The sequence below is a fragment of the Zootoca vivipara genome, chromosome 10 (genome assembly GCF_963506605.1).
Source record: "Zootoca vivipara chromosome 10, rZooViv1.1, whole genome shotgun sequence".
In the NCBI taxonomy this organism is placed as follows: domain Eukaryota; kingdom Metazoa; phylum Chordata; class Lepidosauria; order Squamata; family Lacertidae; genus Zootoca; species Zootoca vivipara.
The window spans coordinates 70,378,828-70,401,426 of record NC_083285.1 but is presented as its reverse complement, the minus strand read 5'-3'; the positions used below and the strand labels follow the sequence as shown (position 1 = coordinate 70,401,426).

Sequence of the window (22,599 nt, the reverse complement as noted above, 5' to 3'; positions counted from 1 at the left end):
GAAGCCAAATGCATCAGGGGAAAGTGCAGCCAGGCGTTGTGTGTTGTGCATTGATAAAAAGCACAGAATTGTAGAGTTGAAAGGGACCCTGAGCGTCAGTCTAGTCCATGGGTAGGCAAACTAAGGGCCGGGGGCCGGATCTGGCCCAATCGCCTTCTAAATCCGGCCTGCGGACGGTCTGGGAATCAGCATGTTTGTACATTAGTAGAATGTGTGCTTTTATTTAAAATGCATCTCTGGGTTATTTGTGGGGCATAGGAATTCATTCACCCCCCCCCCAAAAAATATAGTCCAGCCCCCCACAAGGTCTGAGGGACAGTGGACCAGCCCCCTGCTGAAAAGGTTTGCTGGCCCCTGTAGTCAAACCCTCTGCAATACAGGAATCACAGGAATGACAGTGTGATATCCAACCTCTGTTTCAAAATCTCCAATGAGGAGTACCATTCCACTGCCGAACAGGTCTTACCCGCTTTTGCCATCAGAAAATTACTCCTAAGGTTTATTCAGAATATTTCATGTCATTTGTTTTTTTTTTTAAGATTTTTTATTACATTTTCTGTTTTACAATTTCAAATACTCAATTTACATCTTTAAGATAACAATGACTTCCCTTCTTTTCTTTCCATGGTTCATTTTACATATAAACCCCTGCATATTTTACAAAAACTATACCATTCAGTATTCCATTATTGCATCCATCAAAACTTATTTACACTGTTGAATTTATCTTAATGCTGCCAGCGTTTTCAGCTGTACACAGTTATTTTCCATATGTTTTCTTTTTCTGTATGTTAAGTCTGCAAGTTGTGCATATGATTTCAACTTAAGTTGCCATTCTTCTTTGGTTGGGACCTCGCTCGTTTTCCATTTTGGGGCCTAGCAAAACACGGACTGCAGTTGTTGCATGCATAAATAACCTTTTCCGACACCTAGGAATTTCTGTCTGAATTATCCCCAACAGAAAGGACTCTGGTGGGTTTTTGGGGTGGGGTGGGGTGGAGAGTACTTTAAAGCATTTTTTGCAAATCATTATAGCTCATTTCCCAATACTCTTACCCTTTTACAAGTCCATCACATATGATAAAACATACCCTCTACCTTATTGCACCTCCAGCACTTATCAGATTCAGACTTAGCAAGCCTACTCAAATACCATCTGTAAATCATTTTCAAGTAGTTTTCTTTCAAAGAACATGCTAATTTCAATTCGCTTTTCCAGAGTTTTCCCCAGAGGTTGAAATCTATATTGTGTCCTATCTCTATTGCCCAGTGTGTCTTTGAGGCTTTAACTAGCTTGTCTTTAGTTTCCCATTCTAATAACAGGTTATACATTTTAGACAAAAGCTTTTTTGAATTGTGAGCTTTGGTGCTAAAAGCCATTCTTTCTAATTTGAACATTTCATATTCAGGTAGGTAGCCATGTTGGTCTGATGCAGTCAAAATAAAAAATAGTTCAGTAGCACCTTAGAGACTAAGATTGTTCTGGGTATGAGCTTTCGTGTGCATACACACTTCTTCAGTTACGCTTCTGAATCCCAGTTGTTGGAAACCACGGGCGGGGGAGGGGGCTCCTGTGCTCTAATCCTGCATCTGGTTGGCCACTGGGAGATGCTGGACTTAGGTGAGCCCCCTTTGCCCTGATCCTGCAGGCTCTTTCCTCCTATCCTTATGGAGGTAAAAGGTAAAGGGACCCCTGACCATTAGGTCCAGTTGTGACCGACTCTGGGGTTGCGCGCTCATCTCGCATTATTGGCCGAGGGAGCCGGCGTATAGCTTCCAGGTCATGTGGCCAGCATGACAAAGCCGCGTCTGGCAAACCAGAGCAGCACATGGAAACGCCGTTTACCTTCCCGCTGTAGCGGTTCCTATTTATCTACTTGCACTTTGACGTGCTTTCGAACTGCTAGGTTGGCAGGAGCTGGGACCAAGCAACGGGAGCTCACCCCGTCACAGGGATTCGAACCGCCGACCTTCTGATCAGCAAGCCCTAGGCTCAGTGGTTTAACCACTGCGCCACCTGGGTCCCTTATGGAGCACCCTTATGGGTATCCTTATGGAGGACTGGTGCACAATTTCCTTACACTGAATTAATACTATTACAAGAGGAAGTGTGTGCTTCTGTGACTACTGCCAGGTTCCTTTGGAGCATCATGTGCTGCTAAGAGACAGGGTGCTGCTGTGTGGGCAGATTCCTCATCCCATTCCAGTGTTTCACCCAAACTGACAGCTCTGGTGATCCTATCATTTGAACGGTGATGAGATCAGCATAGGCAGCCGAGGAGGCTGGTCGGCATAAGGTGCAGGTGGGCCATCGCATGTGTCCGCCACACCACCAAGGGCAGCCTATCCACTGCCCCAAGGGAGCAGCCGGTGCCCCTCCCTGGATGTAAGGCCTGCCCGCCTTGCAGCCACAACAAGCACCACCTTAGCAACCCGGAGACGTGGCCTAAGGCTCCTGGGAGCTCCGCACAGACAACCGAGCCTGAGGCCACAAAGCATGTCTCTAATCCAAACAGCCACCCAATGGCGCTTGCCATGAGGAAGCCAGTCGCTTCAGCAGCAGGGCTGGCCCAGATTCCGCCAAGAGTTGTTTGGTCCTGAAATACCCCACCCCCTGTGTAGAAAACCACCGGGCGTGAAGCTGGCTTGCAGATACATCCCTATCCTTCGGCTGCATCACTATGGCAATGCGCCCGCCTCCCCCAGCCTCCGGGGAGGATTCACAGGGCAGCTGGGACGCCCACATTGCCACCTCTCTCCAGGAGAAGCTAGCAAACCAGGGAAAACCAATTAGTGCCCAGCCCTGGGGGTGGGGGTACGACAACCCCCCCCTTTTTAGCTCCTTCCCCTCGCTGGGGAGAATGGAGACCCTCGCTGCGTACATAGAGGCATAGGAGACCCAGGCCTGCCAGAAGTTGCCCTTTCGCCCACGGTGGCGCGCGGTCCTTCCCACTTCAGCACCGAGCGCACGGACAGCTCCCACGGCCGTTGTTTCAGCACCAGAGCCGGCGGACAGCTCCGCTTCCTCCTGCCAGGCTCCGCGGAGGCTCCGCGCGGAACGGTTGGTGGCGGAGAAGTGGGGAGGTTGCTAAGTGGGGTGCCCTACCTCCCAAAAAGGGGGCGAGAGGAGAGGTTCCGTAGACTGGCTCCTCCAAAGCCTTGGCGACAGCCTTCCTTTGTCTTCTGGGGAGGCGGGGAGGGCGATCCGAGGCTCAGGACGCGAGTCCTCCTCTCCTTTCTCCCCCTCCGCCCCTCGTGCGCCGCCTTTGCTATAGCGGCGCCGCATCTGCATTGGGGGGGGGGCGCTGTTGAGCCTCGCCCCTCCTCCCCCGGCGTCGTCGAGCCGGAGAGCGCCGGGCTGGTGGGCATTGGCTCAGGCCGCCTCCCTCCGCTCCTCTTCGCAGCCAGCGCCCCCCCTCCGCCCCCCCCCCCGGCCGCTGTTTACTCGGGCCTTGCCGGACGGAGCGCGCGTGATGGCTGCAGTGACGAGAGGCTCCGGGCATCAGCATCACCAGCAGCCTCCGCAGTGACACCGCCCGCCCGCCTGCCTGCCCGCTCCAGTGCAGCCCGGCCCTCGCCGCCGCCCCGCCCGGCCCCCGACAGCCTCGCCCTGCCGTGCGCCCCGACAGCCCCAGCCCGGCTAGGCTGCGCCGCGGAGAAGATGGCGGATCGGGCGGAGATGTTCTCGCTCTCCACCTTCCATTCGCTCTCCCCGCCGGGCTGCAGGTAAGCCGACGCGCTTCGCTTGGCGCAGCCCCGCCCGGCCGGCCGGGCTCCGGGGACCCCGGGGGTGGGTGCCTGGGGGCGGGCGGTTGGGCGCGGAATCCCCCGCACGGCCTCAAACCCCACCCCGGATTGACGATTGAGGAGCAGGTCGGGGGCTGGAGGGTTTTCTTAACCTAGAGCTGGGAGCTCAGCCTGCAATGAGTGGGGGGTTTGGTCAGGTTGGCCTCCCCAGATTTGCCCCCAAGGCCTTCGTCCTAGGACGTAGAGACAGGCTCTCGACCATAGGAGGACAGAGTGGGCATGGGGAAATAAACCCCCAAGGCCTAGCTGTTCTCTGCTCTCGTCCCCCTCGGAAGAGCACCTGCTGGGCTCTGCCCCCGGCCCCTTACCTCTTACCACCAGCCTCTGGGCCTGCTTCGGGTCCCAGGCAAAGCCCCCCCCCCGGCCTACCCTTACAAAGGGTTGGCCTCATCCCTTCCGTGCTGAGAATCCCCCATTGGATCCGTCCCTTGCTGTTTTCAGGGACTGGGGGGAGGGTGTCCCTTGGGGAATTCCCAGGTCAGAGACTGCTGCAGCGCTGGAAGCTGCCACCCTCACCGCCACCCCCTCTGCCCCGCCCCAACGTGCCCTTGGGATCAACACTGTGCAGAGCTTTGCAAGCTCCCCCACATATTTTCTGTCTCCCCCTCCCCCTCCTTCCACCCATCCAATCCTTTAATGTGTTTGTTGCCAAACCCAGCAGATTTCGCTTGATTAATCTCCTTGCCCCGCTGCTTTGCCAGCAAAGTGGATCCCTTGGCAGAGCCCCAGACAGCCCTCGAACCTCCCCCACCCCCTTCTCTTACGCTCCAGGCTTTTATCTCCTTCTTCCCTTCCTGCCCCCACTGGGGGCCCTGGATCCCATTTGCAGAGATGGGCCTCTTAGATGGATCCGGGAGGCAGTGGAAACAGGTGCTTCCTGACTTGGCCTCCTGCCCTCCCAAAGTACACATTTGCTGGTGCGGAAGAGGAAGGGGCCGGGCCAGGCCAAACGGTAGCTGTGCCCACTGCCCAGGGCTCTATTAAGGCAAGAACCACACCTGGTTCCACGGGCAGGTGTGGGCAGGTGGCTGATGGTGAGGCCCCGTACCTGGGGAGTTGCATCAGGGAACAAGGTCCCTAACTGCACACAGGGCATCAACGTGGCCTAAAAAGCATGGGTGATGTGCAGGGGTACCTGGGAGGCGCCACACCTGTCGGACGATGGATCCTCTTTCCCCACCCCCACCCCATCTCTTGTGTCCAGGCCGGCAGGAAGCCATATCTACCTTGATGCAGCGATGCCACAGGGGATCCTGCTTGGGGGGGGGGGGGGAGATCCAGCACGTTCCTCTTGTAACCCCTGGTAACTGCTGCAGAGCTGGTGTAGAGATGTGTCGCGTTTACTGCTGCTTTTAGATCCTACCTCAGTGCTTGGAGAGACAACACCCTGGAGATGGGGGAAGCAAAGCTTGGGCTTCCTGGCAAAGGGAGAGGAAGTTAGGAGCTTGTGTCTGTTCTTCTGTGGCGCTAGAGCTGGAGAAATGGAGCTTCCGGGTGTGAGGGTCCTGGGAAACGAGGGGCGCTTTCCCTTGCATCAACCTCCAAGGTTGTGTCGGGGGAGGACTGTGCTGGGCTCCAGCAACCATTGCAGGACAGGTCAAGGGGAAAAGATGGTGTCCAGGGGTCCCTGGCAGTTGTCACATGGGCCCACAAGGAGCATTTGGGAATGGTGGGGTGGCCAGAAGGTGTGGGGATGGGCATCCCTCGTGGACTACGTTGAGGAGAGAGATGACTGGCTGCCTGTGGCTCTCATCAGCTGTTTCTCTGAAGGAGGAGGTGGGAAGGGGGGGTCTTTCATGATGTCTGCCATTCTCATACTCAAATGTGAAAGCACAGGAGCACCATATCCCTCTCTGGGATGACCTTCCTTTTAACAGCAGTTACATTTCGAGACTTTTCCCACTTTTTGTGGGAGAGGATGCACCTACCGAAGGAGTGGACATTTGTGGATGTGCTGGGGAGCTCTAAAGGGAGACTATGGAACTCCCTCCCTCAAGAGGGATGGCCGGGATGGCCACCAACTTGGGTGGCTTTAAAAAAGGATCCAACAAATTTGTGGAGGATAAAGCTATTTATTGTAGGCTCCTAGCCACAATAGCTCTGCTCTGCCTCCAGAGTCATAGAGTCATAGAATCATAGAGTTGGAAGAGAACACAAGGGCCATCGAGTCCAACCCCCTGCGAAGCAGGAAACACCATCAAAGCATTCTTGACATATGCCTGTCAAGCCTCTGCTTAAAGACCTCCAAAGAAGGAGACTCCACCACACTCCTTGGTAGCAAACTCCACTGCCGAACAGCTCTTACTGTCAGGAAGTTCTTCCTAATGTTTAGGTGGTAGCAAAGGTAGCAAAGCTTCTGAATCCCAGCTGCTGGAAACGACAGGAAGGGGAGAGTGTTCTGGTGCTCGAATCCTGCTTGTTGGTTTCCCACAGGCATCTGGTTGGCTAATGTGAGAACACGATGCTGGACTCGGTTGGCCCCCTTTGGCCTGATCCAGCAGGTTCTTACTTAATTTCTCCAACACCTCCAGGAGCTCACATAGCAGAATAGACCCCCCCAAATTTGAGGGCTAAGAGAGCTGCAGCCTTCCCCAACCTGGTGCCCTCCAGATGTTTTATCCTGCAACTCCCATCAACCCCATTCCCCATGGCCAGCTTAAATAAAGTTCAGCTCTGGCAATGAAGTCCACCAAAAGCCTAACTAGTTAACCATCGGGCATCATAAGGTGAAAGGAGAAGGCAGAGTGGAGTGTGTTCCAAGGGTTGAGCCTGGCCATTGAGGAGGCTCTCCTTTATGCTGCTACATGGTAGGCCTCGGCTATTGATGTGCAGAGCAACTAAGAGAGTCTCCCTTGCAGATCCCGAAAAATGGACAGATCTGCCCAGGAGAAGCCATTCTCTTAGGTATCCAAGCTTCAGGCAGTGTAGGGCTTTGTAAGCCAGCATTGTTACACGACATTCAAATCTCCTGGTGGTGAGAGATTCCAGGAGTTCCAGAAGCAGTTACCCAGGTTCTCTTTCCTTGGAAAGAAGGTCAACAGAGATTGTGTGGTTTTTATCTACACATATATACAGCCTGAGGCTAAGGAAGAGGGGTTCACAGAATTAGCACCCCCAACAGATCTTGCTTCTTCATTTATCATGGCTTTGGGACCAGCACAGAGCAAGCAGGTCTCTCTGCCTCCAGCTTCCAGCCTCTCCACAGCTCTGCTCACACTCACTGCTCTGGCTATTGCTGGGTGAGGGCAGAGGATAATAGAATCATAGAGTTGGAAGAGACCGCAAGGGCCATCCAGTCCAACCCCCTGCCAAGCAGGAAACACCATCAAAGCATTCTTGACATATACCTGTCAAGCCTCTGCTTTTGTTGTTGTTTAGTTGTTTAGTCGTGTCCAACTCTTCGTGACCCCATGGACCAGAGCACGCCAGGCACTCCTGTCTTGCACTGCCTCCCGCAGTTTGGTCAAACTCATGTTGGTAGCTTCGAGAACATTGTCCAACCATCTCGTCCTCTGTCGTCCCCTTCTCCTAGTGCCCTCCATCTTTCCCAACATCAGGGTCTTTTCCAAGGATTCTTCTCTTCTCATGAGGTGGCCAAAGTATTGGAGCCTCAGCTTCACGATCTGTCCTTCCAGTGAGCACTCAGGGCTGATTTCCTTCAGAATGGATAGGTTTGATCTTCTTGCAGTCCATGGGACTCTCAAGAGTCTCCTCCAGCACCATAATTCAAAAGCATCCATTCTTCGGCGATCAGCCTTCTTTATGGTCCAGCTCTCACTTCCAGACATCACTACTGCATCACTAAAGACCTCCAAAGAAGGAGACTCCACCACACTCCACACTTAGTTGTAGCTCTTGCAGCATGGCTCATTCTTTTGGGATGAGGACACTTCAGTGGCCAGTTAATGCCATCATCTTGGCTGGCTAGGTTTTGGCAACATTTGCAAAGGCGGAGGAGTAATGGGAAAGACAGGCTCGGGTAAGTGGGCTGCCCCACCTGTGGCCTGTGGCTGGCTCTGCTGCATGACGGACCCAACCAGAAGTGAATGCAGATGTGCCCCGGCGCATGAGCCAAGAGAGCATAAAGGCATCGCTGGGTCTGTATGGCGGCAATGTTCTGCGGCAATGTTCTGGTGGGCCAGGGGCACTGGCAGCCAGAGCAGGACCCCCCACATAAACACGCCCCAAGGGAAATCAAATCAAACCTTATTTGCATAGCCAACAGGCCATAGCAGGTCCCAGGGGAAAAGAAAGTACTTCTTCATGCAGCGCATAGTTAAACTATGGAACTCCTTCCCGCAGGAGGCAGGGATGGGCCCCAACCTAGATGCCCTCAGAAGAGGATAGGGCAAATCCATGAAGGAGAAGAGAGCTGCCCGTGGCTACTAGCGGTGTGCAAATTTTAGGAAATAAATAGAATAAATGAATGGAAAGGGCAATAAGACCTTCCAACTACAGAGTAGTTGATGGTGGGTGTTTATCTGAAATACAAGGCTCCTTGGATTCTCTTCATATCAAATGAGTTCTCCCCTTTAATATTCCTGAAGCTTAATTACAAAATGGGAACCCTGTCGAAAGCTCCCCTGCTCCCCCCCACCATCATGCAGCTAGCTAGGCAAGCCCCTAGACTTCTATTGACCAGCCCCTGCCGGTCACTTCTGATACCATGTTGCGGAGGGGATGGCTCTTGGGTCCTTTTCACCACCAGTCAAGGTCACGCCACATCATGCATGTGGGATCTTGTAATGTCCTTGAGAGTGCACTGGGCGCATGGGGACGTGGGGAGGTTGCCTTCTACAAGACTGGACCCTTGGTTCCTTCAGCTCAGTACAGTGGTCCCTCGGTTCTCAAACTTAATCCGTTCCGGAACTCCATTCCAAAACCAATGTTTTCCAAAACCAAGGTGCGTTTTCCCATAGAAAGTAATGCAAAATGGATTAATCCGTTCCACACGTTGGAAAAACAACCCCTAAAACACCAATTTAACATGGATTTTACTATCTAACGAGAAGACCATTCATCCATAAAATGAAAGCAATAAACAATGTACTGCAGTCACACAGTCAATCCATCAGTAGCTGAACTGGGTTCCACACAGTCACACACACACACACACACACACACACACACGTGCCACAAAAACACAAAATAAATAGCAAGTAGATAAATAGGTACCACTGTGGCGGGAAGGTAAACAGCATTTCTGTGGGCTTTGGCACTCATCACGGTCCTCCGTGTGCCAATAGCGGTTTAGTCATGCTGGCCACATGAGCTGGAAAAGTTTCTGTGGACAAATGCCATCTCCCTTGGCCTGAAAGCGAGATGACCGCTGCAACCCCATAGTCACCTTTGACTGGACTTAACCATCCAGGGGTCCTTTACTTTTTCTTTTCTTTTCTGTTTTACCAAGAAACTTTTTTACTGTTGTTGGTTTTTTTTACTGTTTTACTAAGAAACTTTTTTTTACTGTTTTACCAAGAAACTTGCGGGTTGGTTCAGCAATTGTTGTTGTTTAGTCGTGTCCGACTCTTCTTGACCCTATGGACCAGAGCACACCAGGCACTCCTGTCTTCCACTGCCTCCCGCAGTTTGGTCAAACTCATCAATAGTTCAATGGTTCAGCAATAGAATACTCTATTAGATCCTAACCACCACCACCCCTCACCGAAGTATCATCTTATCTAGCCCCCTGCAATGTAGGAATCACAGCTAAAGAACTCGTAACAGATGGCTCCCTAAAAATCTCCAGCGGTGAGGAGTCTGCCGCCTTTCAGGAGAGTCTTTTCTGCTGTTGAACGGCTCTTACTTTCGGAAAGTTATTCCTAATCTTGAGCCAGATTCTCCTTTCTTATAGATCATGTGCTTTGCCTCTGCACTGAGTGTGCTTTCAGCATCTGTTGGGGGTCTGCCCCTTAGGTACTGTTTTGCTTGTGCCGGGAATATTGTGCTGCAGGATGTGAATCCAAGAACATCCTTGCATTAGTTGCTAGCAACACTTAATGGTGGAGAGCAGGGAGCAGAGAGAAATTGCTCCCCAGGGACCGGCCTGCACCTGCTTGTTTTCACCTTCGCCCGGCTTCTTTCTTGGTCTGTTGGCAGAGCTTAGTTTTTCTGTTCCTAATATATATATATATATATATATATATATATATATATATATATAATAATAATAATAATAATAATTTTTATTAATTTTATAAACACAAAAGAAAAGAAAAAGACAAAAGAAACATCACCAACAACTTAAAAAACAATAAAACACTATAAAATACAATAACATAACGATAAAGGAAAAAACAAACATCTAAATACCATTCCAGATTTCTTTAACATTGTCTATAGGGACCTCCCCGAGTTCCCTCCATCTGCGCTTCATTTCATTTTTATCTCTTAGAAATTTCCAATGCATTTTTATACAAATTTCTTAAAATTTCAAATCTATCCTTTCTATATACTTCACTTAGACTCTAAATTCTCAGCTTCTATACAATTCTAAATCTCATCTTAATATTCAATTTTTGCATATTTTTTCAAATAAATTTTGAAATCTTTCCACTCTTCTTTTGTCGCTTCTTCTCCCCAGTCGCGGATTCTTCCGGTCATCTCAGCCATTTCCAAGTTTTTCTGTTCCTTTTTAACCAGATGGTGCAATGGCCTTTCTTTGTTCCACTCTTTTCCTGGTCCATTTCTGATCTCTTTTTTAAAAAAAATATTATTGATTTTTCCACATATTTTTAAACATAACTTCCAACATATATAACATAGCAAACATTTGGCTACACTAGCCTACGACTTCCATCCTCCTTGGCTGATGGTTTTCCAACTTACTCTGATACTACATTTTATTACTGTAGTTATTACTATTAAATCCTTTTCATGAATAAAAATTATAAATTATACTTTGCAATAATGAATAAAAATTATCCTCACAAAACTTCTTGTAACCCTACTAGCAAGGTCAGTTATTTACAGTTGTCTTTCAAATATGCCATAAATTTCCTCCAGTCTTTCAGGAAAGTTTGGTCTTGCTGGTTCCGAATTTTCCCAGTTAATTTAGTCCATCAATTTTGCCTTCTTTCTTAGGCCTCTCTTTCTGCTTCCATCGTTGGGATAATAATAATCTTGCTGCAGTTGATGCATATAAAAACGGTCTTTTCTATTGCTTATATATTTCATTACCTTCAATATCGAGCAGGAAGGCTTCTGGTTTTTTACGAATGTATATTTTCTTTTTTCTTTTTTGCACACCCGATCCTCTCAAAGTTATGCCTGCCTAACTGGGTGTGCACATATTTAGCATTAGGCAGATAGATTTTAAAATAGCAAAAACCCAGCCAGACCAAAATAGTTTACCCGCAAGATCGCCTTACCCCCCATGAGCCCACACAACTGCTTCAGTGCGTGGAACTGGCATTCTTACCAGCGACACATAGTTCCCATTCCGCATTTGTAAGAATTTGATCATTCAGCGTGGCAGCACCTGCACTTTGGAACTCCCTGCCTGTTGAAATCAGGCAGTCATCTTCACCCTTCTCTCTTTGGCACCTGCTAAAAACCTTCTTGAGACAAACTTGCCCAGATGCTTAGAAAGTTGTTGATTTTAATCCATCTTTTGGTCTGTTTTAAGGTACAGTTGTGATGGGTTTTTTTTCCTTGTTTGTATCTTTTTGTAAACAGCTTTGAAGTTTGTTTTTAAGGTCAAACTGGGTATTAATTTTATGAAACAAACAAACAAACAAACAAACAAACCCTAAAGGGGAGGGGACATCTACCCAGAGTCCTAGATCTTATAGAATCATAGAATCACAGAGTTGGAAGAGACCACAAGGGGCATCCAGTCCAACCCCCTGCCAAGCAGGAAACACCATCAAAGCATTCCTGACATATGCCTGTCAAGCCTCTGCTTAAAGACCTCCAAAGAAGGAGACTCCACCACACTCCTTGGCAGCAAATTCCACTGCCGAACAGCTCTTACTGTCAGGAAGTTCTTCCTAATGTTGAGGTGGAATCTTCTTTCTTGTAGTTTGAATCCATTGCTCCGTGTCCGCTTCTCTGGAGCAGCAGAAAACAACCTTTCACCCTCCTCTATATGACATCCTTTTATATATTTGAACATGGCTATCATATCACCCCTTAACCTTCTCTTCTCCAGGCTAAACATACCCAGCTCCCTAAGCCGTTCCTCATAAGGCATCGTTTCCAGGCCTTTGACCATTTTGGTTGCCCTCTTCTGGACATGTTCCAGCTTGTCAGTATCCTTCTTGAACTGTGGTGCCCAGAACTGGACACAGTACTGCAGGTGAGGTCTGACCAGAGCAGAATCTTTTTCACATGCACCCTTGTCAAGGCAGGTGTTTCCCCCCCATCCTATATTTGTGCATCTGGTTTTTTTCTGCCTAAGGGCAGAACCTGACATTTGCCCCTATTGAAATTCATTTTGTTAGCCTGTGCCCAGTTCTCCAGTCTGTGAAGGTCATATTGCGGAATCTTGTTCAAATATCTCGCACAGATCTCAGGCATCCTTCCATCCCTCCTCCCTCAGTAGACCCATAGGAGAGCTCAGAGTGAATACCCTGGGGGTCAATTTCTTTTCTTATCCACAAGGCTAACCTTATCAGAAGACCTGAGCCTTGCTCAGCTGCCAGAGAAAATGAGAGACTCTTTCCCACTGCCGAGTCATTTAAGCAACTTTGGCATTGCTCCTGCTCCGCCTCCCTCATTCGCCATGCGGGCAAGACATCTGACTGAGGGTCAGAATTTGCTAGGTGGTCACAAATGTGCAGCTCGAGGGACTTGGCAAACTGAAAAGGATTTGCTTTGCGTGTCAAGGCCCCAAGAAATCCCAATAACTCACAACGGACACAATAATTATGGTTTGTTTTTTGGGCATTATTTTTGGCCACAACTTTATTTAAAAATACAATTTAATTCTGAGTGTTGGCTTAGGCTTTGGTTAATCCATCTGTCCACCCTAAGGGACAGGATCATTTCCATCTGACCCTTGGGTCAAGACCATACCATCTGCCCGTTGGGCAGGACCAATTCCATCTGACCATTTGGGTCAGGACCAGCTCCGACTTACCTAGTGGTTGGTAAGTCAAGTAAACACCCCAAAGGATTGGAGGTACGGTTTCACTATACTCTCCTTCCCCCAAGGAGTGTTCCCCAAGGCTCAGCTCTGTAATGGACACACCATCTTTGCTGATGGCTGGATGATGGACTAGAGTCCCTGAGCCCCAGGATTCCTTTAACGGAATACTTCTATGAGGAGCAAATAATGGGGGGTAGGCATTTAGCCATGCCCCTCCAATACCATTTAACCAAAGCCTAACGGCCAACCTAACAAGTTGTGACAGATTGCTTGACAGTAGGCGAAAACCAAATGGCAACAGCCAATCAGCCAAGTGGAAAAATTCCTACTGGACCCCTGAATACAGGCGACGACCGCTAGTCGGGCAAGCAGCGTCGACTAAAGCCTAACGTCAGGGCAGGTGGGCGGGGATTCGGAAGCTTTTCAACAGACTGGGGAAACCGAAAGCGACGCGATCATTAAGTTAGATGTGCCTGTCAATCAAAATCAAGGCACGCTCCGTGACTCAGCTTACACTTGGCCCCACCCCCTCCCAGATTTCTTTCAGGCCTGTCCGCAAACGCCACTACACTCTATGAGTGTAATGGTCTTTGCCTTCCCGTTACATCAGCCAGCCTGTCCTTGCCCCCAGGCAGCAGAGCCACCTTGCCCAGCTGGTGCCAAGGACTGTCCTGGCATCAACGGACTGGTGGCATTTTGGATTATGTTAAGGGGAGCCTCTTATCTGGGACTTGTGGGGGCAATAATAATGATGTGGGTTGGGGGGGGTCAGTCTGGATGACACCCTTGGCTCCCTTGGGGTGCTGTGCCCAGTGAGAGTTAGAATCCAATAGAGGACTCCATTGCTGAACTATCCAGACGAGTTTCTTTGTAAGAGAGTGACCTTATCTGGCTACAAGTGTCCTCACCGACATCCCCAAAAAAGGAGTCAGGTTGCAAGAACTACAACCAAGTGATGGGGTGCCTCAGGCTAGCAGGTGGGCCTTCACTGTCCCCCTCACCTAGTTACTAGATGGGAGAACAACAGCCAAAGGGTTATGTGTGAGCTGAGCTAGAAAGTGGCTGGAAAATGGAGACACAGAGACCCACTTGCTCTATGCTGGATCAAAAGCTGTGTGTAATAGGTTCATAGAATCATAGAGTTGGAAGAGACCACGAGGGCCATCCAGTCCAACCCCCTGTCAAGCAGGAAACACCATCAAAGCATTCTTGACATATGCCTGTCAAGCCTCTGCTTGTTGTTGTTTAGTCGTTTAGTCGTGTCCGACTCTTCGTGACCCCATGGACCAGAGCACGCCAGGCACTCCTGTCTTGCACTGCCTCCCGCAGTTTGGTCAAACTCATGTTCGTAGCTTCGAGAACACTGTCCAACCATCTCGTCCTCTGTCGTCCCCTTCTCCTAGTGCCCTCCATCTTTCCCAACATCAGGGTCTTTTCCAGGGAGTCTTCTCTTCTCATGAGGTGGCCAAAGTATTGGAGCCTCAGCTTCAGGATCTGTCCTTCCAGGGAGCACTCAGGGCTGATTTCCTTAAGAATGGATAGGTTTGATCTTCTTGCAGTCCACGGGACTCTCAAGAGTCTCCTCCAGCACCATAATTCAAAAGCATCAATTCTTTGGCGATCAGCCTTCTTTGTGGTCCAGCTCTCACTTCCATACATCACTACAGTGGTACCTCGCAAGATGAATGCCTCGCACGGCGAAAAACTCGCACAACGAAAGCGTTTTGCGATGTTTTTGGTGACTCGCAAGACAAAGTTTTCTATGGCCTGCTTCACAAGATGAAGTTTTCAGCGGTTTTTTGTTTGTTTGTTTTGCCGCGGCAAACCGCGCTTCGCAAGACAAAATTATCGCAAGATGAAGCAACTCGCGGAACGAATTACTTTCGTCTTGCGAGGCACCACTGTACTGGGAAAACCATGTTGTTGTTTAGTCATTTACTCGTGTCCGACTCTTCGTGACCCCATGGACCATAGCACGCCAGGCACTCCTGTCTTGCACTGCCTCCCGCAGTTTGGTCAAACTCATGTTCGTAGCTTCGAGAACACTGTCCAACCATCTTGTCCTCTGTCGTCCCCTTCTCCTAGTGCCCTCAATCTTTCCCAACATCAGGGTCTTTTCCAGGGAGTCTTCTCTTCTCATGAGGTGGCCAAAGTATAGCTTTAACTATATGGATTTTTGTCAGCACTATACTGTTTCAAAATCCATAAACAGAAGACATATAACATGTGTATGGAGTCACATATTAATAAGAATCAAATAAATGTTCCATGAACAGGAATGGTAGAGAAGTCAGTGTCAAAGATCACTGGAATGGAGGCAGAAGGCCTTTCCACAGTCAATATCTTACAAACGTGAAATGACGGGTGCTCCGAACGCCGCAGTAGGGTGCTCCGAGTACAACAGCAGACAGGACAGTTCTTCCAGAATAATGAACTGTTTCAATGATAAATATTCATCAGAAAATGAATAGTCCCCAAAAGGACATCAAATGGCCATGGATCAGCTATCACTAAAAAGTGCAATAAGTTGATGGATTTGATATACTTTTGGGGACTATTAATCCATTTCAGGGATCTTTGACAGTGACTTCCCACTCCTACCATTCCTGTTCATGGAACATTTATTTGATTCTTATTAGTTTGTGACTTGGTGCACATATTATATGTCTTCTGTTTATGAATTTTGAAACAGTATAGTGTTATAAAAATATTGTCAGTATATTATTAGCCAACGTGTTGCTTGTTGGTTCAGAATGTTCTGTTTTGCAACACAGGGGATTTTCTTTGGTGTATTCTCTGAGGGCAGTAAAACTTTTAATGAGAATCGAAGAATCCGTTTTGCTCTAGAACCTCATTGCCTCTTAGTACCCTCCTAGGTAATTCTCCTCCAAGGGAGGGAAATGCACACTTTGGGTACCACTGGGCTCCACTGACTGCCTAATTCTGAAAGCGAGAGCTAACTGGGCACCAAGCTCACCCATGCGACCCAAATCCTGATGTGCAGTTCATTACTCAGTGGTAGTGATTGACGTATACTCTGCACATGCTCAGCAATGTTCTTCTTTGAATCGGGTCCCCTTTTTTGCCAGTGCTGATTCTGGCCCTGAAAAACCAAACTTGACCCTCGAGCTTAAATTAAACCTCGGCGCTGCTGCTGCTGCTGACCATTTGACGTCGCAGGCTAATGCTTTTCTCTCTCCAAGAGGCTGGAAAGCACTGCAAGCTATTAGAGGAGGCAGGGCAAGCACAGAGGTTAATAAATCAGGAGACAGAGATGGATCTGGCACAGGTCCCATTGGGCAATTTTTTCCCTCTGCCGCTAACCTCTGCAGCATCAGGTGCTTGATGAGTGAGGGAGCAGGCAGGGTGGAGGAAGAGGAAGAGGCAAGATCTTGTTTTGGACTATATACGGAACTCCTATCACCTTCAGCCGCGGCTGGCTGGACCTGATGGGAATTGTAGTTCAAAACACCTGGAAGGTGTCCAATTGCAGAGGTTCTCCAAAGAGCCATGATGCCCAAAGATGGAAGCAGGTCAGCCAAGGTGGTGAGGGGGATGGGCCCTTTCGCTCAGGCCTTGCCCGTCCACTGCCACCAGATTTAATAAGAGCATGAAAAGAGCCTGCTGGATCAGGCCAGTGGCCCATCTCAGTGCCGGATTTCTTGTTGTTGTTGTTGTTTAGTCGTTTAGTCGTGTCCGACTCTTCGTGACCCCATGGACCATAGCACGCCAGGCACTCCTGTCTTGCACTGCCTCCCGCATTTCGGTCAAACTCATGTTCGTAGCTTCGAGAACACTGTCCAACCATCTTGTCCTCTGTCGTCCCCTTCTCCTAGTGCCCTCAATCTTTCCCAACATCAGGGTCTTTTCCAAGGATTCTTCTCTTCTCATGAGGTGGCCAAAGTATTGGAGCCTCAGCTTCACGATCTGTCCTTCCAGTGAGCACTCAGGGCTGATTTCCTTAAGAATGGATAGGTTTGATCTTCTTGCAGTCCATGGGACTCTCAAGAGTCTCCTCCAGCACCATAATTCAAAAGCATCAATTCTTCAGCGATCAGCCTTCTTTATGGTCCAGCTCTCACTTTCATCCATCACTACTGGGAAAACCATAGCTTTAACTATACGGACATTTGTCAGCAAGGTGATGTCTCTGCTTTTTAAGATGCTGTCTAGGTTTGTCATCACTTTTCTCCCAAGAAGGAGGCGTCTTTTAATTTCGTGACTGCTGTCACCATCTGCAGTGATCAAGGAGCCCAAGAAAGTAAAATCTCTCACTGCCTCCATTTCTTCCCCTTCTATTTGCCCGGAGGTGATGGGACCGGATTTATGTATAAGCTAAACAAGCTATAGCTTAGGGCCCCACTCTACATGTTGTTGTTGTTTAGTCGTTTAGTCGTGTCCGACTCTTCGTGACCCCATGGACCATAGCACGCCAGGCACTCCTGTCTTGCACTGCCTCCCGCAGTTTGGTCAAACTCATGTTCGTAGCTTCGAGAACACTGTCCAACCATCTCGTCCTCTGTCGTCCCCTTCTCCACTCTACATAAGCTACAGCAACAGTGTTTTGTGTTGTGTGGGCTCCTATGATGACTGTTTCCTGTGGCAGTGAGTTCCATAGTTTATGCACCACCCAAAGAAGTGCTTTCTTTTAGCTGTCCTGAACCCCCACAACGTTCAGCTTCATCGGATGTCCCTGTTCTGGTGTTATGAGAGAGGGAGAAAGACTTCTTCTCTCTGCCCACTTCCTCCATGCCATGCAGGTGGGTGCCCCTTGCCCCTTGCAGGTGAGGTCTGCAGCTGGCAGGGGGGCAGCCCAGCTCCACCCCAATCTCTGGCACTTGTACGGCAGCCAAGCATTTCTCTGGTTATATAAAGCCTGTGGTTAACATAAGTGAGGATTTGGGGGGAAATCGTATTACTGCTGTGAAAATGTTAATTGCAAAAAACAGGAATGACGGGATGCCTGGCAATTAAGGCCTGGCTGGTGCAGAGAGCCCAGGGCTTGGCGAGGAGGTGTGGAAGGCAGATAAGATAACAGGCTTATCTAAGGAGCAGAATAAATGCCAGTTGTATCAGAAAAAGTACACTCTGATGATTGTTTTTTTTTAAAGACCTGTGGTTCCCAAACCTTTTGGGGCCACTGCCTCGTCGGTTCCATAATCTCACCCCAAATGCCCCCCTCAAAAAGCGTGATTCAGAACAGCGCTTTGCTTCAGACCTACTCAGGAAGGAAGATAATACCCCCATGAAATTCAGAACAGTAACAACAAATTGCACATTTATTCAGGATCTGGTTAAAACTAGTTACCCTGATTAAGGCATCAAAATGGATGAACGGGATCCTGGGATACCAGCTTTTCGAAGTCTGATAGCCGTTTACACCTCCAGCGCTTTCCCCCATCGCCGCCACCGCTTGCCTCTTAGAGCCCTCCCTCTCTCCTGGGTGGGGGGGGGCCTCTGCTACCCACTTTGAGAACCGCTGGCTTAGATCGTAAGCTGCTCAAGTTGTTCTGCAGAGAGGCAGGGATGCTGCAAGTACTTAATAAGACACGGGAATAATGAAGGAAGATGGAGGGCTGCTGCTGTTTTGTCTGCAAGAAAGAGTGCACAGCTGGGGGGGGGGTCTCCCAATTGCTTTCCCCACACCACAGAAGCCAGCCGGCAGGTGGGTAGGCTCAGCTGGTTAAGAGAGTCCAGGGAGGGGTGCATCCGTTCCGCTGCCAAACAGCTTGGGGAGAGTCGTCCCAGGCCTGAGTTTCTCAGAGTTGGAGGAAAACGCTTGGCTTATTTATGGAAGAGCAGGGAGGGAGACTGGGCTTAAGCTGAGAGTGAGAAGGCTGATGAACTGTTCAGAGAAGCTCTGGGTAGACTATGGGGCTGTTAATCTCCGGGTCGTGGGTTCAAGACCCGTGTTGAGCAAAACATTCCTGAATTGCAGGGGGTTGTACTAGATGATGCTCGTGGTCCCTTCCAGCTCTATGATTCTTCTAAATTACGAAGCAGCATCTTTTCAGGGCAGTTAAGAACCCTTTTTTGCAGGGGGTTGGACTAGATGACCTTGTGGGATCCCTTCCAACTCTACAACTCCATGATTCTAAGATAGAGCAGTGTTTTTCAGGGGAGTTGAGATCCCTTTTGAATTTAACATTGGGGTGCCTGGAGCCTTCCTGGGGGTTCCTTATTCCACTGTCCAGTGCCAGATTTACGTATAAGCGAAACAAGATATAGCTTAGGGCCCCACTCCCTTGGGGGCCCCCAAAAAAATTAAAGGGAAAAAAACCACTGTGTGTACATTAACAAAATAGAAGACAAAAAACCAATAAAACAAAACCTACATACAGCAACAGTGTTTTGTGTTGTGTAGGCTCCTAGGATGTAAGTCATGGTCCCCGCCTGCTAGCCTGCTCCCTAAAATATCCCTGGTTTGCTCCTTTCTATATACAGTACAGTGGTACCTCTGGTTAAGAACTTACGGCAATTCGTTCCGGAGGTCCGTTCTTAACCTGAAACTGTTCTTATCCTGAAGCACCACTTTAGCTAATGGGGCCTCCTGCTGCCGCCGCGCCGCCAGAGCACAATTTCTGTTCTCATCCTGAAGCAAAGTTCTTAACCTGAGGTACTATTTCTGGGTTAGGGGAGTTTGTAACCTGAAGCGTTTGTAACCTGAAGCGTTTGTAACCCGAGGTACCACTGTATAGGGTGCCTTCATTCTGCATGGACTGGTTGCATGGCAACAGGTGCAAATAGCTTTAGGTCCATCAGTGACCATATATTATATATTCCACACACAAAAACAGCGACCATTTGTTGTTGACAAAGGACAGCTGGACATATCATGGGCCCCAATACCTTCAGGAGCTGAGGGTCTCCCCTGCCTCCTAACTCAAAACGTTCCGCTAACAGCCCCCCCCCCCTCTTCTCTCTTCTCCAGGCCTCCTCAGGACATCAGCCTGGAGGAATTTGATGACGAAGATCTGTCTGAGATCACCGACGACTGTGGCATCGGCCTTAACTACGACTCGGACCACTATGAGAAGGTGAGAGGGGCAGTGGGACGGGGTCAAGGAGGGATCGGTGGAGTTTGGACACCAGATCTGTGACCGGCGTCCTCTTCCTTGCAGAAGCCCCGGAGCCCAGCTCTGTGGGAGGACCACAACTTGCAGCCCCTCTGTTCCCGATTAACTCTCAAAACTTTGTTTTCAGGGTTTTCCTTCTGCTTTCCATGAAAATAGGAATGTCAGAATGTTCCTGCTGGATCAGGCCAGCCTCCCTTTCTCATACACAAGCGGGATGCAAGAGCGATAGCCTCCTCCCACTCTTGCTGGCTGCCACTCTCAGGTAGACTGGCTCTGTCCATGGAGGGTTCCATTTAGGAATCACGAGAAACTAAGGAGAGCCTTGCAGCAGCTTGGCCAGGCCAAAGGCGGCCCGTCTCACAGTGGCAAGCAGGATCCGAGCACAAGAGCAGCAGCACTCTCCCTGCTGGCGATTCTCAGTCATAGAATCATAGAATTGTAGCGTTGGAAGGGACTCCCAAGGGACATCTAGTCCAACCCCCTGCGATGCAGGAATCACAGCTATTTAGGGCCAACACTGGCTTAGATAAATGTTTGGTGCCCTTTACAGTGAGACTTGGGAAAAGGTAGCTAAGGAATGTCTTTTTGCCATGCACACACACACATAAATTTTATTATTATTATTATTATTATTATTATTATTATTATTATTATTATTAACAACCCAGGTGACCGAGATCCTGCAACAGGAGGTGAAAATTCCTGTTTAATTCCTGTGTTTTGGCTACTGTTAAAGGTACAGTAAAGCAAAACCGTTGCAGCTGGGAGGGGGAGGAGTGGAGCAATTTTTACACCTTCCCCTGGTGTAATAATAATAATAATAATTTATTATTTATAACCCGGCATATCTGGCTGGGTTTCTCCGGCCACTCTGCGCGGCTCCCAACAGAACATTAAAAACACAATAGAAGATCAAACATTAAAAACTTCCCTAAACAGGGTTGCCTTCAGATGTCTTCTAAAAGTCAGATAGTTGTTTATTTCCTTGACATCTGATGGGAGGGCGTTCCACAGGGCGGGCGCCACCACCGAGAAGGCCCTCTGCCTGGTTGCCTGTAACCTCGCTTCTCGCAGGGAGGGAACCGCCAGAAGGCCCTCGGAGCTGGACCTCAGTGTCTGGGCTGAATGATGGGGGTGGAGATGCTCCTTCAGGGATACTGGACCGAGGCCGTTTAGGGCTTGAAAGGTCAGCACCAACACTTTGAATTGTGCTTGGAAACGTACTGGGAGCCAATGCAGGTCTTTCAGGACCAGTGTTTTATGGTCTCGGCGGCCGCTCCCAGTCACCAGTCTGGCTGCCACATTCTGGATTACCGGTAGTTGCAGAGTTAAGAGCAGGGGTCAGCAACCTTTTTCAGCCATGGGCCGGTCCACTGTCCCTCAGACCTTTTGTGGGGGGGGGGGGTGGACTATATTTTGGAAAGAAAGAAAAATGAACGAATTCCTATTCCCCACAAATAACCCAGAGATGCATTTTAAATAAAAGCACAAATTCTACTCATGTAAAAACACGCTGATTCCCGAACCGTCTGCGGGCTGGATTTAGAAGGCGATTTGGCTGGATCTGGCCCCCGGACCTTAGGTTGCCTACCCCTGGTTAAGAGGGTCGGGAGACTTTCCCTTCCTTGTTCAGCCCATGTTGACGGATCACCTGAGTTGCGTTTGCTGAGTCGGTGCCCGTTCTCTGCTGCTGAGTCAGGGAGAGAGACTTCCCTGCCAGCTCCTTCTTACCCCGCTGGCCGCCCAAGGCACAAAACGGCCAGCACTTTCCGTCTCGGGAAATTGCGGAGCAGAGCATTCCATTAGGGACACAAGAAGGGTCTGCTGGATCAGGCCAGTGGGCCATGTGGTCCTGCATCCTGTTCGTCTCACAGTGGCCAGCCAGATGCCCATTATGGGAAGCCTGAAAGCAGGATCCGAGCACCAGAGCAACCAGTAGCCATTGACAGCCCTCTCCACCATGAATATGGTTCAGGGCCGGATTTAGGTTTGATGAGGCCCTTAGCTGCTGAAGGTCATGTCCAGCTGTACTTTGTCCACAACAAATGGCTGCTGTTTTTTGTGTTGAATAGATGCTATATGGTCATTGATGGACCTCATAGGGATCTCAAGCCGTTTGCACATCACAAAATATGCATTTTATCAAAGTAATTGTTGAGCTGAAATACAATTAAGAAGAAGTATATCAATAGTGAAATAATTATTAAGCTCTAACTTAAAAATATTTTTTATTCATAACAAACTTAATAATGCAAACACATTGGCATTTGGCAATAACAAAAGTTATTTTAGAAACACAATTTACAAAAATTCATAATCCAGTTTCTAGGAACTTGCTATAACAAGAAATAATAATAGGTGTAAATATGTGATGCAAACTACTAATAATTATAAAGAGCAGAATGTAGGCACCCTATATATAGAAAGGAGCAAAGCAGTGATATTTGAGGGAGCAGGCTAGCAGGCGGGGCCCATGACTTACACCCTAGGAGCCTACACAACACAAAACACTGTTGCTGTATGTAGCTTTTATTTTATTTGTTTTTTTTATTTTCTATTTTGGAAATGTACATCCAGTTCCCCCCCCCCTTTAAATCTTTTGCGGGCTCCCAAGAGTGTGGGGCC

The 22,599-nt window shown here is 48.9% G+C and overlaps 1 protein-coding gene across 1 annotated transcript in view; it reads left to right on the top strand.

Moving 5' to 3' along the window:
- Positions 1-3,661: 3,661 nt before the first annotated feature.
- MAPK8IP2 (mitogen-activated protein kinase 8 interacting protein 2) overlaps positions 3,662-22,599 on the top strand; it is a 46,768-nt gene continuing 27,830 nt past the window's right edge. Inside the window, exons 1-2 of the mRNA XM_060279308.1 lie at positions 3,662-3,726; positions 19,830-19,935. Of these exons, the coding sequence (XP_060135291.1) occupies positions 3,662-3,726; positions 19,830-19,935 (171 nt within the window). The remainder of the gene's footprint in view (positions 3,727-19,829; positions 19,936-22,599) is intronic.